This window comes from Serinus canaria, chromosome 3, assembly GCF_022539315.1.
Source record: "Serinus canaria isolate serCan28SL12 chromosome 3, serCan2020, whole genome shotgun sequence".
NCBI lineage: Eukaryota > Metazoa > Chordata > Aves > Passeriformes > Fringillidae > Serinus > Serinus canaria.
Genome location: NC_066316.1, coordinates 98,174,217 through 98,191,445, shown reverse-complemented (window position 1 = coordinate 98,191,445; position 17,229 = coordinate 98,174,217). Strand labels below are relative to the sequence as shown.

Genomic DNA, 17,229 nt, shown 5'->3' with positions numbered 1-17,229 from the left:
CCGACCGGACGCGGTACTTCTTCCCCCGCCCGGCTCACTCACTTGTCGTAGTCCTGTGTCATGTCTGGCGGAGGCAGCGGGCGGCAGGACTGGCCGGGCGGGTCGGGAGGAGCAGCGCCGCGCACCCGCCGCTCCGACGGGTTTTGTCGGCTCCTCTCGCCCGCTCAGGTGTTCCCGCAGCCGCAGGTGGACGCGCGCCGCGCCGTGCCCCCCATTGGCTGCCGCGGCCCAGGGGCGGGGCCTCCGCGGCCCCATTGGTCGGGCGCGCTCGGGGGCGGGGCCGGCGGTGAGAGGGCTCCGCGGGCTGGGGCGGTGGCGGCAGGACGGAGCCCCGAGCACCCCAGTATCCCTCCCGCGCTAAAAATGGGATCCCCTTCTCCCTCTCTCCCCTCCCATGTAACTTTATTTCTTTTTCATGTACTACAACCACTTTTAGGAAAATCTAAACTCGCCACAATCATATGAATTGTCTTTACTATAGTCTTGAGCTGCGCCACGGAAGGTTTACGCTGGACATTAGGAGGAATTTCTTTGCAGAAGGAGCGATTAGACATTGAAATGGGGCGCTCGGGAGGTGGTGGCCTCCTTGTCCTGGCGGTTTTTAAGAAAAGACAGGATGTGGCACTCAGTGCTCTGGTCTAGCTGACAGGATGGTGTTTGGTCATAGGTTGGACTCAATGATCTCAGATATCTTTTCCAACCTAATTGATGCTGTGAATTTGCACAAGCACTGCACCAGCTGGTAAAGGGCAGCAGATCCATGTGTTATTCGTTGCCTCTCAGACGAACCCGGGTTTGGGCAGCAAGGGACACTTACAACGTGGTCAGCGCTGAAACTGCATCAAAATGCTCCAGTGTAACACCAACAGCAGCACCACAAACAGCAGATTTATTCAAACTGGCATGCATGAAGTTAAATCAGAAAGATCTTGAGTTTCTCCTTGAGAAATAGGGGTGGGAGGTTGCTTGTCTAAGTAACAAGTTGAATCAAACCCAAATAGCAACAGCGCTATCTATCATATGTCAAGATGCTTCAGATAGCTACTGTAATTTAAAAGTATGCTCACTAATAAGAGGTCTCTCCTTCTAGGTCAAAATCTCTTCCCTATTTGTACAGGATATACTCCAATGCAAAATTATAGAAGAACAATTCAACCAACCAACCAAAGGAAATATGAAACTGAAGACAAACTTTAACTAAGGGTCTAATCCTGGAAGTTGCTTAATATCCTCTGACTGGATTACAGTTAGTGTTCTAAAAACAAAATGCTTTGTTTGGATCTGCAAATACTGACATTAGGATAGCAAAAGATAAATACCAATACTGAAGTAGGATCTCGCTCTACAGAGTGAAATGAACTGATGTAAATTGTTTATGACATGCAATAAAAAGTATTCTATATTTTGAACCCATCTTTAAAATGTATTTCAAGATTACATAGAAGAAATTTGTTATCTGATCTCACATATGAAAAAAATACTGTCATCTGATTAAGAGGCTGGAAAGTTACATTTTTCCAAACAAGTATAACTTGCTTTGTTTCCGATACAAATTACAAAACCAGCTCAAATCGCAAGTCCTGGGAAGGACTGCTGACTTTCTCAGGTGCCATTCACTCCTCATGCTCCCTGCATCTGTTCATAGAATTCTGGGATATGCAGACGCAACAGCTGCTTTTTGGCACAGGGGCACACTTTTCATTAACAATAAAATATAATACTGCCCTGTAGCCATAGGTGACCCAGATGCAGGATGTGCTGGAGTTCAGTCACATGTTTATATTGCACCTCAACTGCTAAAATTTTAGTGATGTGCCACACTTGGTATTTCTGCTTAACTTGAGTTTACTATGATTTTATTCCAAATAACTCAAAGCTGTTTGTCTCTGCAAAAGGGATGCCTTTTTTTAACAGCCTGATCCACTGATGAAAACTTGGTTATCACCATGGCAATCGCTTCCACATTCAGGAGACAATGATATAAACACCGGATTGTGACACCGCTGACTAATCTGCCGGTCACAATCTAGACTCTGCAACACCACTTGTAGGTGTGCTTATGTGATGTCACTAGCTGGGTTGCATCACCACCAAGTAAAATCAGGCAAGAAGCACAAAGGGATTTAGCAGAGCTTTAGCTAGGGCATAAAGCCATGCCAGCCTGGTGGGGCAGTGCTCTGGCAGGACTTCCCTTGCTCTGTTTGACTGGCCTTCCCTCCAGCTTCTTCCTTCTCTCAGCCCTTTAATCTCAAATTCACTGCTCTCCTCCACATCTCATGCCCTTCCTTTAACCTCTCCCTCTGCCTCAGTCCTTCCTTCAGCATTCTCCTTCCCCTCTTCACACATTTGTTTCCTTTTAAATGAACACCACTCAAAACACAGAAGGAACCCCACCACACTCATACATCATTGGCACCGTTCCCTCATGCTTATCCCTCTTCCTAGCCTGTCTTTTGACATTGCTGTGTAGAGAAACTGGGATTTATTCTGGACAAGAATTAGCTACTGTTATGACTTACCTAACAAATATGGGTTTAAAATCTCATACCTGATAATTATCATCTACATGCTCTGGTCATTCACACCTGTGTAATAAACAAACAAGTTGCATCAGGTTTGTGGCAGTACCTTTGATTTCACAAAACACGGCAGGGAGTCAAAACAAGATACTTTTTGCTTAATCTGAAACCCTAAGATACAACAGCTGGGCTGCAGAGCTGGATGTAAAGAGCAGGGAAGCTCCTATGCTTTCTATTACATAGCACACCAGGCAAGCTTTCCTTCTCTGCCAACAGGCCTGTAGTTGCTAAGGATAGACCTGGAAAAGTGAGCCCAAAGCTGATCACTGACCCTTGCAGAATAAGCCCGAAGACATCAATGAGATAAAAAATAAAAAACAAACCCAAACAAACAAACCAACAAAAAAAGCCCAGACAGAGTTTCCACAAACTCAGTGGAAACTAAGGCAAAAGAAGGCACAAGGGAAAGAAACAGATGAGTGACAGTGGAAAAGGAAGCTGGAAATGCCTTGTAAGAAAGAGATGGAAAAAAGGTATAGAATAAATGAAAGTACAATGTGTGAAATATCAAACAAAGAAACAGTTCGCTTTCCACTTCAGTCATATCCCTACATGCACTCCTTAAAGATTTCCCTTTTGATTCTATATTTCTCCCTAAAGATAATGTAAATATTGTTAAAATTAGTTACAAAATACTAGGGACAAGTAGTTATAAATTACTCAGGGTCAAGAGATGTAGTTCCATCAGCCAGACTGAGGACACTCTGAATTTACTACAATAGAAATTCACCAATTTTACAGCAGCCTATATCATACAAAAAGTCAGCCTAAAACCTAAAATTTTATTGACGATAAAATCTTTAGCATGTCATCCAGTTTCACTGAGCACTTATCACCTCTGGTCAGTATTGTGCTTCCTCTGGGGCTGACTGGTGTGCCCATGGGTCCTGCCACATGGGCCCACACTGGTGTTGTGAGAGGACAGCATGTGCAGCTCCTTTGCTGCCCACTGTTCCCTGCCCAACCCACTTTGCTCTGCAGCACGGAAGCCACCAGCTGCCCAGTTCGGAGTTACGAATGCCCTGGGTCTCAGTTCAGGAAACAACTCTTTGCCACAATTTTATATCAACACAGCACAACACAAGCACCCCAGGATCGCAGCACAGGCACTGAACATGCTAGGTGGCATTGCCACAAAACTCTGCCAGGGTCTGCAGCTGGTGAGCAAAGCCACTGCTGGGTCAGTGGGATGGTCTATGAGCTGACACAGAGTACTTCTACAACAGACAGCAGCCATATGAGATTACCCCAGGAAAGTGCTTGTATTTCTTCTAAAATCGCCTGATGTACTGCTGGAGGCAGAATGTAGATGCAGAGGGCAGGGGAGGTGTGTTCTGGCTCTGGAAATGCTGCCATGAGCAGTTGTACAAGGGCAGCAGTAATCTCACCTGAGGACACCAGCCTCCATCTCCTGTTCTGGTAATCCTTACTTGTTCACCATTTCAGCAGCATCCTAGCAAAAGGAGCAGTGAAAGATCTTTCACATATGCCTGTTTCCACATCATGGCATCTCCTTGATGCTCTCTCTCATGTAACCTGGCCAGGAACAAAGAGCATCACACATTAGGAAATACAGGACCAGTAACTGTGAAGGAGATGCTGGAAAGCATCCTGCATTTAGCACAAGGACAAATGCAGCGAGGGACACTGCCGTAACCAACCCACACACAAACATGCTCAGCCGAGAAATATCTACAACCATATGTGCTGGGAAGCCCATTCCATTTTGGATCAAAATAGAAGATTCATTACACAGAGTCATCCTGATTTTTCTCCACCCGTGAAGAATAAAACTTACTCAGTTTGACATGGGGAAAGGACAGATGATCTAGGGGGCAGACACCTTTGGGGATTTAACATATCCAGACTTCACCTGTCCCAAACCCCTGTGGGTCCTGGCTCCTTTGCTCCCAGCCCTGCAAGACTATCCTCTTGACAATTTATTACAATATCCTGGTTTTTTATTCAGAACAAGCAGAAGTCTTATTTGTCCAAAACAGGAGAAAAGCCATTTGAGGAAGGGGTTTCTGAGATTTCCAAGACGCTATGAGAAAGCAAGATACTCATTGCCTTGCCTGCAATACTGCATGAAATTTTCTTAAATCTTCCACACATGATTATTTCAGGAGTTGTGCTAAAAATGGGTTAGAAAAGATGAAATTGCAGGGAAGCCGCCCATGCAAAACACCATGGCAAATAAATTAGACTAGCATTGCTTACAGGCACTGGGCTTTGCTGATTCTCATTCTCTGGTTCAATCAGGTTCAGGCCCTTCACTCTATGTAAGCCAAATCTCCTTCATGTCTGGACAACAGCAAAACTTTGAAAATAAAAATGTATTTGACTGAGATTAAGTTCATACTGAGAACACACACACACTGATGTAGTGAAAAACTAGTAAGGGTAAAATACCAATTCTGCTGAAGGCTGTTCCTTTCAAAAGAAAATGAAACATCTGTTGTATTTCTCCAGCAAAACAACAGAAAGCTTGCACTTAGGAGAATTCATAAAGCCAGGTTACTTTTGCCCATTTAAACACACTTTTTTTTTTCTAACACATAAAGTAGGAAAAAGTGAAAATTTGCTTTAGAAGGTACATAAAGATCTTAGAAGAACTGATTTGCTATTGTCTAAGTTAATAATTAATTAAGTCTTCTCAGTATATACTGTTTTAAAAGTTTATTCTGAACCCCCACTTGCCTTTATCTATATACTTAAGAACTGTCATTCAAATTTTAGAGTAAGAAACTAAACAAGGGGGAGCCTCTTTTACTCAAAATTTACACGGGATTAAGTACAAAAAAGTAGCTGAGCTTTACCTGGACACTTTCAGCAACTAGTTACAGAAAGGAGCTGTAATTTCCAAGGCGAAGAGGAGGTGACTGGAAGTGCTAGGCTGCGCAGACACCCTGCCCTCCGGCGATGCCCGCAGCCGTCTGTTGGGCCCGCCTCCGGCTGGTGCTCACTGCGCTGGGAGCAGCTGGCCCAGGAGAGCCCAGCCACTCTTCACCCAAGATCAGGCACTCCTGGGGCTCATCAGCTTCTTAAACACCATTACTCCAACACAAGTGTTGATTGATTAAACTGCATAGAACGAACAAAAAGCATTTTTGGGGCACACCCTTTATTTTAAATCTGACTCTTAGCCTATGCGTCCAGAAGGCACACGGCTCTTGATGATTAACTGCAAGCTTTATGCCAGTTTATTAAAGTACAGCCTTAATTTAGTCTAACATCTAAGGGAGCTTTCTTACATTTGTAACAATGAGCACAGTATTTTTAATTTGTGAAGCTCAGATTTTACTGCTACAGTAGTTTTAGAAGAAAGCTCTACCTATAATTAAGTGTGTAAGTCGTTCAAATACAGACTTCTGAATTAAATTAATCCTTTAAGTATACTGAAGTGTCTTTTAGATAGTTAATTCAAAACTTTAACAGATATTATAGTAAAAAGAATGAGAGGCTTTCAGTCATTTGAGCCAGCACTGTTGAAAAGAGTGACAATGTGTATTACGCTTCTGTAGATTTTTAACCGATACAAATACTCATTTAGAAAAGTACAAAGACTAACTTTACCAAATACCTACAAATATTAGTAATTCACTCAGGTGAGGTAAAACATAATATTTAATGGCTAATTTTAAAACACAAACACCAGACACAAGAGGATATTTAAACTGGTATGTTCCAGGTCCACTAATGTAAACATCAGTTCAGACACACCTCGCCAGAAGTCTGAGGTATCTAGCACAGCATGGCAATAGATTTAGACATACTACCCTGTGCCCACTTACGAAATCTCTTTACACATACAACCAAGTAATAATTCAGTCTCTTTCCTCTTCCCACATCAAGCACAGTTTAGTGCTGTATGGCTAAAACTATGCTTTCTCATCTACCTGTTAGTCACTTTATAGGACCATTGTTTTAAATCCCTGTGCTGCAATAACTAATTAAAATACCTGAAAAAGCAAAAACTTTCACCCAAACTGTGTTTTTTGTGTCACCCCAAATCAGGACACCATATTACTGCTTTTATGTGAAATACCACTTTACCACTTGCTCCAGACAGGTAGGGCACATCACCTCTCCTATCATTCACCTGTTCCCAATTTTTAAACAACTTCATGGTTTAAACCCTTCGCAATCTACTCACTGAACCAATTATCCTCCCAGACTACATCTCACTGAAGCCCTTGCTCAGAGAGGAAGTCATTACTCTGTCAAGTCTGCAGGCACCATTTTTCTTAGTTATAATAATGCTTAGAAATAGCTGTTGGTTTTGATCAAACAGATTTGGTAAGTTCTGTACTCTGTACTGATGGTTGGAAATGATGAATTTAATTTCATTCAGCTGAAAGCATCATTATTCATCTGGGTATCTGCACAGCATCTAGGTTCAACATGTGTATGTATATCGCTATGGTGTCTTTCATGTAGTGGCAGCACCCAACTTCATTTACATGTCGTCTGGGACAGTATAAAAGCATGGTGCATAAATAGGATCCAGCATGAGAAACTGGTGGAATGGCCAGGGCACAAACTGCTGAAGATGCTGCATTATAAAGTGGTCAGAAGAAATTCAAGGCTTTAACAGTAGCCTTGCAAAAGAAGAATGACAGGAGGACCTGGCAGTTACTGCTGCACAAGAAATAGGATCAGGTTTTATACTAGGTACTGAAGTATCTGCAAAATCTGCAAAGCCTGAAGTGGAACTTGGACCTGAAAGGTGTTAACCTAAATGAGAGTCTCAGGCACAAGGGACTGGGAAATATACAGCATGCAATGAAATGTAGAAAACAATGCCAGAGTTGTTCAAGAATAACTGGAATGATGTTTAGAAATAATAAAGAAAAAACTTACTGCAATGACAACATTAAACAACTGCTTTTTTTATTTGTTAACATAGTATTTAAAAACAAAATAAACATTATTTTCTAGAAAGATATTTACTGTCATACAATGGTAAGTAAAAAAATAGGTATTTTAATTACAAAATCGCACAATGTAATTAGATGCTAATGTCAGGTCCAGAACACTCAAAATATGTACAATTATGCCCCAAAAAATGGTAATTTCACAGCTTCGTGTTGGCTCTGATGCAAATTAATGAAATAAATGGTCATTAACAGTTTCCTTGGCAGTTTCCTTTCCCAGTGTCAGTGACTTAAATTATAGATAAAATGCCACAATAATACTGAAGTACAGTAGTAGATCTCAGCACTCTTATCTTTACAAAAAATGTCCACGAGACAAAAGAATCAGTATAAGTTTAGATGTAATACCAAGGTTTGGGATCCAACCAACTAATTTACATGGGTTTAATACTGGAGGTTTTAGGCCTTTTTAACTTCCTTAGCACTGTGTTGTATTTTAGTTTTTTACAGAGTTTTTTATTAAAAAGTCTGTGCTCTATCATACACACCTCATCATGGATATAAGAGGGTTGAATCCTCAGAAGGAAAGAGAACAACCCTAATACAAAATGGTAACTCTGGGGAAACTCCACTTCTTTGTAATGAGCCAGATGACCACATAATCTGAAAAGAAATGGGGAGAAATCAAAAGCCCTAAATTACAAGTGCATTTAGTATTTAGCTAGCATTTATACATTAAACTGTAATTAGAGACAAAGTTTACACTTTACCAACAGCATAAATCACAATTGTAGTTTTAAAGTGTTGATTCCTGTGAAGTGATCCACTCCTGGAAAACCATGAAGTATAGGACTGAACCAAGATATCTTCAGAGCTGGTGCAAACACACTAAGAAGAGAAAGCCACTATAGCTTCTTCTACTATGAAACAGGATCTTACTCAGCCAGGCAAATAATACATTTTTTGCCTTTCAGGACTAAATGGAATAAATTTTGTTCTTCCAGCTTTTAGCAAATGTAGTAAAGTATTAAAATGAGTACCTCACCCTGTCTTTTAAATTTCTAAGACTATTCAATTCAGACACCTTAGGGTCTTTACTCTGTTCTCTCTCCATAGGGTTCCCCTCTCATTTTCCTGACACTATGTCATGGGATAATGACCCATTCATTTATTGTCCATTGCCTTTGTGTGCTAAATACAAATTACATGTCTAGAAAAAAGAGAGAAAAGCTAAATTAAGTCAATGGAGTAAAAGTGTAACATAGGAAACACTCGAGCAAACACTGATGAGGTCAACAGAAAGTACTTAGTGCTGTAGCAGCCTTCTGCTTCATTATTTTGTAGCTTTTATGGTCAAAATATTAATGAAAATGATGAGGCGTTTTTATTGATGAAGTCTATAATGAAAACAGCAGACTAGACTTGCTGGTAACAAGTGTCAGACAGAACAAAAATGACACAGAGGACGAGCTGCAGAGATAGCTCTGTAAACATTAAGTTCACCAACTTTGGTTGGAAAAACACCAAACTGGATAAGGCTCAAATTTAGTTTAAAATACTAAAAGTTTCAAATTTTAAATAAAAACACTGTACACTGATATGGAGGTTCAGGTGCTATATTCACCTATAAACCTCATACATCTTCTAACTTACTAGGTATTGCCTTGGGATGTGGAGAAGCAGTTTAAAATGTTACCTGTGTCTGATTCAGAGCAGCTGTCTTAAATATTCACCAGAACAACGACTGGGATCTGTCTGTCCCAATTTACAGGTAAGTGTGCTAATTACTAGACTATAAAGTCATTTGCTCGCTCCCTCTGGCCCAGCAAACATTTACATTTTACCTCAAACTAGAGGAACAGCCAGACCTGTCCTGAGTGCCAGGCAAGCTGTACTTCAGGAAGCACAGTCTGTTCAGAGCCTCTCAAAGTCTGCCACACTGGAAACCTGGAACTAGGTCTCTCACGCCATACATCCCATCCTCTGCCCTACCTGACACCCCACAAAAGCATTACAACATTTTTCATACACTGTAGTGCCTCATCACTTATGGAATTATACAGTCCTTCAGCTTGAAAAAGACCTTTATGAACATTGAGTACAACTCCTGCCACCTAAAGACTTAGGTGTAATAGCAAATAGTTTAGATAGAATATAATAAATAGAGTAATAGAAAATAATAAATATAACAGCAAATCAATTTAGAATCCAGTTTAAAATAAAGTTTAAAAATAAAACATAAAAGCATTTCACCAATGATTTGACTGATCTCAGCTTTGCTGACACTGTAATCACACTTTAGTCCCAGGAATAAAGCATTATAGCAGTCCTGTTAGGCCATGCTGATTTTTAAATAAAGAGAATTTGTAAGATTTTTTTTTTTTTTAGTTCTATTCTACATACACAGAGGATAAACCCTCATATCTGAGGGAGTAAATGTTGTTTTCCAATGTTAAGTAAGTGTCAGATGTATACTTAACTACTTGCATTGCAAATGATATAATGGGAAATTTAACCGGTAAGAATTTAAATTCAAATCTTGTTTCATGAAGGCTATGACAGTTTGCCATTACCATTTTAATATATTACATATGAAAATGTAGGTTTAAAAACAGACTTTGCATGGAAGATTATTCACACAAACATACACCGAAATATCCACTCATTCAACGTGTACATAAGATTTACGTAAATCTGTGGTAAAAGGATTATTACCTCTACTCCCTTTTAAAAAAAAAAAGTTCTTATTCATACAAAAGAATGAATCCATATAACCAAACCTCTTGTAATGTAACACTGTGCTTACATTATTCCAACCCATTCATGTCACTGTGGGTATGTGAAAAGTAACGTGAAAAGGAAAATAAAGATAAGCAAATAAATGCACTGAAGGACAGAAAAGACAGCAAACTGTAAAACCCAGCTATTTTCAGAGGGAATGGAAAGCTTTAAAACAGGACTGTGTCACTAAGACTGCATAGGGGATATTGATCTCTGAATATCATTTCAAATTATATACCAGATAAAGATTCCACATGGTACTCAACAGACTAATGAAACCTCATTTCACATGAATGTAACCCAACCTTCTTTCAAAAAACCCCACATGAGAAATTCAGGAGACTCCAAGCCAGCTACAGAGTTATCTTCTTCACTGATATTCACCAGTACATTCCTCTTCTGGGTTAGGGTTTCATAATACAACCAACAGCAGAACCAAAGTCTGGTATATGATCCAGAAGTCATTGTGATTAACACCATCAAAAAATCAATACAGTGATTTAGAAAATTAATTTTCTGGGCTCTTTTAGAGGCTAGGGAGGAGAGGAATGTTTTTCCATTCTCTGGTGACTTTCATCACAAATATTTTTATAAAACACTGTAAAGAAATGAAGTGAGTATTTGCACCTAGCTGCTACTCTTGCCATGTGACTAGTTGTTGATTTTGTCTCATCTCCTCTCTTCTCATAAGCTCACTTTGATCACTCTTCATGTTACAGTTTGTCTACTCACAGTCCAACACTATCCATTCCTCACACACCCCTTTCTAGAAATGACTGTAACTGTATGTGAGCACATAGCTACGCACACACCCTGTATTTGTCATTTGCAAAAATGTATGTACAGGACTTTACTTTCAGGAGAACTTTTCAAAATTTATTTAGCAAAAATGTGAATACTTACTTCTCATTACATAGTTTAACTGTACATAGCCAATAGTCTGGGTTCATGGCTCTCAGTAAACCACATTTTTCTTGCAAAATTCCCTTCAGGCTATGGCCGTGAAAACAACTCCCATCTGTGTTTTCTTCAGACCAACTTAACTGAAAACTTGAAGGATTTGGCTTTTCAGCACGTTGCACTGAACCAGACAGCTTGCCAAACTGATTTTGTAAGTTCACAACCATTTCTGTGCAAAGAGAAACAAATGTAAAAGTATTAAGTACAAGAATACTGTTTAGAAGTGACTAATATGAGAAGAAAATGGGGTATTTGTGCTTTTTAAATTTCTTTTATTTTTTTTAAACTCTACACGAAAGACTGAGAAATCCTGGAAGTCTCTGGGTTATCTCTGCCACCTTCTTTACAGGTTTTAGTGAAGCATTTTGAAACATAATTAAAAATACCATGTCTTTTATGCTTAATGATATTAGTAGTGGGGCACTCTAAAACATTGCTGCAATCAAAACCTGTAAAATCCATTTGATACTGCCAGGATTTTTATGCTGATAGAAAGCAAATCCATACACACATGGATTGAAGGTTAAGCTTTTCATGGTGCAAATTTCAACTGGTAAAAACCCCAAAAACAAAAAAAAAAAAAAAAAAAAAAAACAACAAACAAAAAAAAACCACTCCATGTTTGCCTGCTGCTAGTGAATGAACGACAAGCTTTCCTAAGTTACGGAGGCTGAGAAGGGAAAGAAGGTATGATAGATCAGCACATGTTGTATGACTGCCTATGCCTTGTTTCTCTAGGATAAAAAGCAGATTAAAAAACATTGTTGGAGCTTTAATTTCTTTTTATGAGCTGTATTTAAATAAACTCATTCATATATTGAAATTAAAAAAAAACAGGAAAAAACTTCCTAAAATAATCCAAGGACTGGGAAGTTTATCTTTCAAGATGACACTAAAACCTATGATCAAAATCAAAAGTTTAGGAAGGTTTCTGAAAATTTGTACCTGGCACATAAATGTTCTAGAGCACTGTCTCTATTATGGTACATTTGTTTTAAGATGAATCCTGTCCAGTTGCAATTACGTGATATTCCTGCTCACAACATTATGATAAAGCCCTGTAATCTAAGTGGTCCTCTTCTAGCTCCAAGAGAAGCAGAACCAGAAGAGGAATCTCTTTTCCTATAAATGCAGGAATTAAAGGGCATCTGAATAAATAATAAATAAATAAATAATCAGCTTGAAATGAATACATCTAAATATGGTTTTCCATGTAACATGACTTGACTGCAGGATCACCCCAACAGGATTTTGAAGAGTAAGTAATTAAAAAAAACCCCACTGCATTCTTGAAGGAGAAATCCAACATGTGTAATTCAAACCAAATAGGATTATACAACTTGTTTAGAAGTCCCTGAACCAGTCACTTCCAGAAACTGAGAAAACATAGAAAAGGAAAAATACCACATGCCATACTTAATATCTCTTTCTAAATGCCTGCTGCTTTCTGGATAACATAAAATGTAGAATTAAGAACTCCAGATCTAATTAGGCTGAATAAAATTCTGGTTTTCCTTACTTCTGCAGACAACTGGGGTTTTGTGGTTTTGTTTCTTCACTTTTATGTCAACACAAATCCCAGAAACTTCTCACAAGTACCTCCAGAGCTACTAAAATTCAGCAGCTGTACCTGCATTCTGACCACATGCAGTTGGCTACACAACTAAAACCTTCCTTGCTTTCTGCAGAGGATTGCAAGAAGGACTGGGAGAAGAGGGACATGCAAGATCTACTAAAGGACATACTGGGATATTCATACCAAAGCATTCAAGAAACTAGAGGAAACAGGAAAGCTAAAGAAGACCAACAACTCACGAGGAACAGTGATATAAAGGCAAACTAGAGAAGATGAGGACAAGAGCACTCATTCTGAGACATGGCTCAGTAGGTTGTTGGGAAGACTGGCAAAGGCAGTTTCAGCTGTGCATGCTTGAAAAATTCCAGCCACGAGTTGTAAAACAGTACTACATTAATTGTACCCAGAGATGAAAGAGAGGAGACAAAATATTTTAAGATGTAAATGTTATCAGTCACAGCTGAAGATCTATGATGGGAAAAGTTGGAGCAGATTTCTGTGTTGCTGGGAAGAAGCAAAGTTTACTCACGTCTTCTCTTTAGAACTTTAGATTTATTCTTGACTGAATAAAACAATGGCTTTTCACATCTCCAAAGATACCTACCAGTAAGAGATGTAAGAATTGTTAATAAAAACAAAGCTGGACCAAATGAATAAATTAATAATAACTTATTACAAATACTGCTAAAGTTTTAAATTAAAATCAAAATAATCTAATGTTTAGCACTATTAAAAGCCACTGCCTCTCCAACATACAAAGGAAATATTTTTCTGAGCAGGCAAACCAAGACACATTAGCCTAGATCTACTGTAATCAGTTAACTGCCCAGCTTTATAAGCTATTTTTCACAGTAAGTGAGCATTTAATAAATAACCTGGATAAAGCTTATGAGTATAAATAGAAAATTAAAACAGTGATTTAGTCATTCTATTCACTCAAGCTTGGTGAATGGATATGTGGAACAAAATTCTAATTTTTTTATTTCTGTAGGGATCAGGAGTTCATGCAGAACTGTCTACCTTAAAAAAGAAGTACTTAAAAACCTCTTACTTGGCTTTTTCTTCATCCAGTTTCTTTTGCTTCACATCCAAGGAACGTTTTACGACCTCATACCACTTCTTGAACTCAAAATATCGGTCCCCTAAATAAAACATAGACACTTTAGTTTGGGAAGAAATGAAAGAAATGACAGAGAAGCTCTCCAAGCAGTTAGACTCTGCATCTTGCTCTGTATACAAACTACCCCAAATACTATGTGCTTAAGGAAAACATACTTCATCTAATAATTCTGGATGAAAGAGAAATGCAGAAATGGAGTGAAAGAATAGCATGCCACAGGAAGTGCAAAGAAGCCCTGTATCTTAGGTTTCATTGATTTAGCATAAGTCAAACCTTTTCCCTCTTTTCTGGAAAGGTAGGCCTAAAAACTACCTCCTCTCTACCAAATCAACTAGTTCTCCACTGTGTGGAGTGGCCTTCAACTGTTACAAAGTTGAATTCAAGGGATTAATGAAACTATGCATCAAGCTTAAGTTAAACCAATAAAACCTGAAGATGATCAGATGCAAAATTTCACATAGTTTCATCAGCTCCCCACTGTCTATCCCACTACCTATGAAATCTTACAGGATTGAAAAGATAAACTAGACAAAGGTCTACACTTCATAGCAGCCTCTCACAGCCTGGTTTGGAGCACAGGAATTTCACTTGATGACATGTGAACAAGTATTTACCAGCACATGCAAAAACATGAAGACATAGGACATTTAGCAGCATGTTTATCACTGATCCTCCAAAGAGGCACAAAACTGAAGCAGACCAACTGGGTGCAGTAAGGATAAGAATAACAAACAGAAATATGGTGTAGACTTATATATTTAAAAATAATCAACTCTTATCTCCGTGGGTGGAATATCTGCATTGTGAATTAAGCAGACTTTGCATTTCCCCATGGCCCGAGCTGCACTGCATGCGATGCTTGCGTCATGCTCAGCTTTGCCAGCCAGCTGTTCAAACTCTCCTGAAGGTGAATACACTGTTCTTACAATCTAACTTATGTACCTTTTGTATTATTTGCATTTCTGCTGTTTGTATTATCCTGCCTCAGAATGTCTAGGTTCTAAAATCATAGATGGTCTCAAAAAGCAAGAGACACATGAAAGGAACAAAGACCCCTCAGCAGTCCTTGAAATTCAAAGGTCTGGATACAACTTCTTTTATCAGCTCTTTAAATCCTGAGGTTTAAGTAAATACTCCTAAATTGCTGGGAGAGCAGTGTGGGAGGTGGCAGAAATTGGTGTTAAACTTTATATGAATTATTAAAATCTGTCACATGCAAACCCATTGTCAGAGACATGGTGCTACACTGTAATAACTTTTACCTGGCCAGTACTGCTGGTCTGACATTCATGTAGCTGAGCTGACTGGAAAATATAAAGCTCTGATACACACATACATATAAATCTATATACATCTCAATCACCTTTTATTTGAACAAAACCCATATTGTGGATGTGTGCAGCTCACAGAACACACACAGCAGGTAGCTATATCTATTGTACTGCTTCCAGGGTGATTTGAAGAAATGTAGGAGATGAAATACTAATTTAAAAAATAATGACTAGAGAATGGATAGTTACATTGAGAATGGAGTCAACATAAATTGAATCTTTAAAACTCAGTATTAACTATTATTCATTTAAGCACTCTAACTTTGGGAAAATGCCAGAGGCAGTTTTGAGCTCTGGCACTGATCAGTCTAACAGAAATTCTCACATCAGCTCCTCTGTGCAGCTGCTCACCATCATCCTGACATCTCAAGCACAGGGACAACAAAACACAGCACATGGATCATTTGCACCAGCAGATTTTAAAGTAAAAAAGTGGGCAAAGAATAAGCTGTTAATTCCCAAGGGCAATGAGACTTGTTAATAAGGGAGAAACCCCATTAAGATATTAATGAGCCTCAGCTTGTAAAGTAGTTGCACAACTCCCCACTCCTGTCACTATCATGTACTTCAAGTTTTCAAGGGAAGTAAAAAGGAAAATAAAAAATCTACCATAAGTTTGTGTATCCTGAATGTGAATTTTCACCTGAATGTGAAAATTACCAGTTTTAGTTAAGAGGGATTACTGTCTCCAGTTACAGCAGTAATTGAGCTCACACATGACTTACATCATAATTTTATTACGGACCTAAATTTGAAATAAAGCATCAGAAGGGTCAAAATGACCCCAAACTGGATAAAAGGCCTTACAGATAAATCACTGCAACACATCTTGGATCTTATCTTCAACTGTGATTTGGATTGGGCCATGGAACATCTTCCTGAAGATTTCTAATCTTTGATTTGGTCTTTCTGCCCTCAAAGAACCATGTTCACACCATTATCTTCTCCATCTTAATTGCTGCTAGCTTTTCCACACTCTCTCAGGATTACTTGGACTAAGAAACTAGATTACATCTGAAATATGTTACACACTAAGACATTTTATTTAACAAGACTAAACAAGTTTGGATTTTATCATAAATGTGGTTTGATGCCCCTAGTAAGTATCTGCTATTTACGATCAAAGTGTGCTCCCTTTTCACAGCACATCCATTCATCTCCACCTACCACACATAAAACTCTAAACCAAGAGGCAAACATGCACAAGCAGAAGTAGAGAGGCACCCAACAAAATGTGTACCAATGTCCCCCATCCCAAATGTGCAGGTACACTGACGCCATTTCACATGAACAGGATCTACTGTTTTCTCCAAATAAAATTTGCCCTTAATGAGTGACAAAAACACATTTTCATGATCAATAAGTCTTTCTAACCCTGACTGCAAAACTGTTTCATTTACAAAATCATAACACTGCTTCTACTATAATATTTATATACCTTCTGTGTTATTTCTATTTCTTTCTTCAGCAAACTCTGAAAGTAACCTGTAAAAAAATTTTAAAAATCAGGCTGTTTTGTAGATCCAAATACTGTCCTTTTCACATAAAATTCAAATACAATGGACAAAAATGATATCCTAATTTTATTCCAAGTATCAGATAAAACCCAACGAATTTTAAAAGTAACTAATATTTTATGTCTAAAATGCCTTCAAGCGTATTGTTTAAGCTACTGAATTTAAGTGAAATTCCAGCAGTGTACATTTAACTCTAAAGAAAGAACAATCAGAGACAAGCATTTGCACTGTTTGAAATTGGAAGGTTGCTACAGATTTGTCTGTACACTTACCATTCATAGTGATCATCTAATAAAAACAGTAATTTGAGCACAACTATAATAACTGCTGCAGCAAGAACATCATATTTCACTTTTCTTGTTGACTTATTTCCAGGCATTAGAGTCAGGAAATCCACTTCTCCAATACCAATCTTTTTCACCACTCGACAAGTCCAATTATGCAATTCATCTGATTAACATAAATAAAAATATAAAATGTTAAGACAA

At 38.7% G+C, this 17,229-nt stretch overlaps 2 protein-coding genes and 1 long non-coding RNA gene across 3 annotated transcripts in view; all 3 read right to left on the bottom strand.

Moving 5' to 3' along the window:
* GRHL1 (grainyhead like transcription factor 1) overlaps positions 1–183 on the bottom strand; it is a 41,286-nt gene extending 41,103 nt beyond the window's left edge. The window contains exon 1 of the mRNA XM_030235848.2: positions 43–183. Within this exon, the coding sequence (XP_030091708.1) occupies positions 43–62 (20 nt within the window). The 5' untranslated portion in view covers positions 63–183. The remainder of the gene's footprint in view (positions 1–42) is intronic.
* Positions 184–806: 623 nt separating this feature from the next.
* Positions 807–5,646, bottom strand: LOC127059386 (uncharacterized). The gene is made up of 4 exons (XR_007777133.1): positions 5,399–5,646; positions 4,800–4,899; positions 3,968–4,115; positions 807–2,585 (listed from the first exon to the last, which is right to left on the bottom strand). It is a non-coding gene; the product is annotated as an uncharacterized LOC127059386 (long non-coding RNA).
* A 1,804-nt stretch (positions 5,647–7,450) lies between these two features.
* Positions 7,451–17,229, bottom strand: part of TAF1B (TATA-box binding protein associated factor, RNA polymerase I subunit B) — a 46,087-nt gene continuing 36,308 nt past the window's right edge. The window contains exons 10-15 of the mRNA XM_009095134.4: positions 17,014–17,191; positions 16,663–16,709; positions 13,825–13,915; positions 13,303–13,373; positions 11,141–11,366; positions 7,451–8,119 (exon numbers count right to left, since the gene is read on the bottom strand). Of these exons, the coding sequence (XP_009093382.2) occupies positions 7,891–8,119; positions 11,141–11,366; positions 13,303–13,373; positions 13,825–13,915; positions 16,663–16,709; positions 17,014–17,191 (842 nt within the window). The 3' untranslated portion in view covers positions 7,451–7,890. The remainder of the gene's footprint in view (positions 8,120–11,140; positions 11,367–13,302; positions 13,374–13,824; positions 13,916–16,662; positions 16,710–17,013; positions 17,192–17,229) is intronic.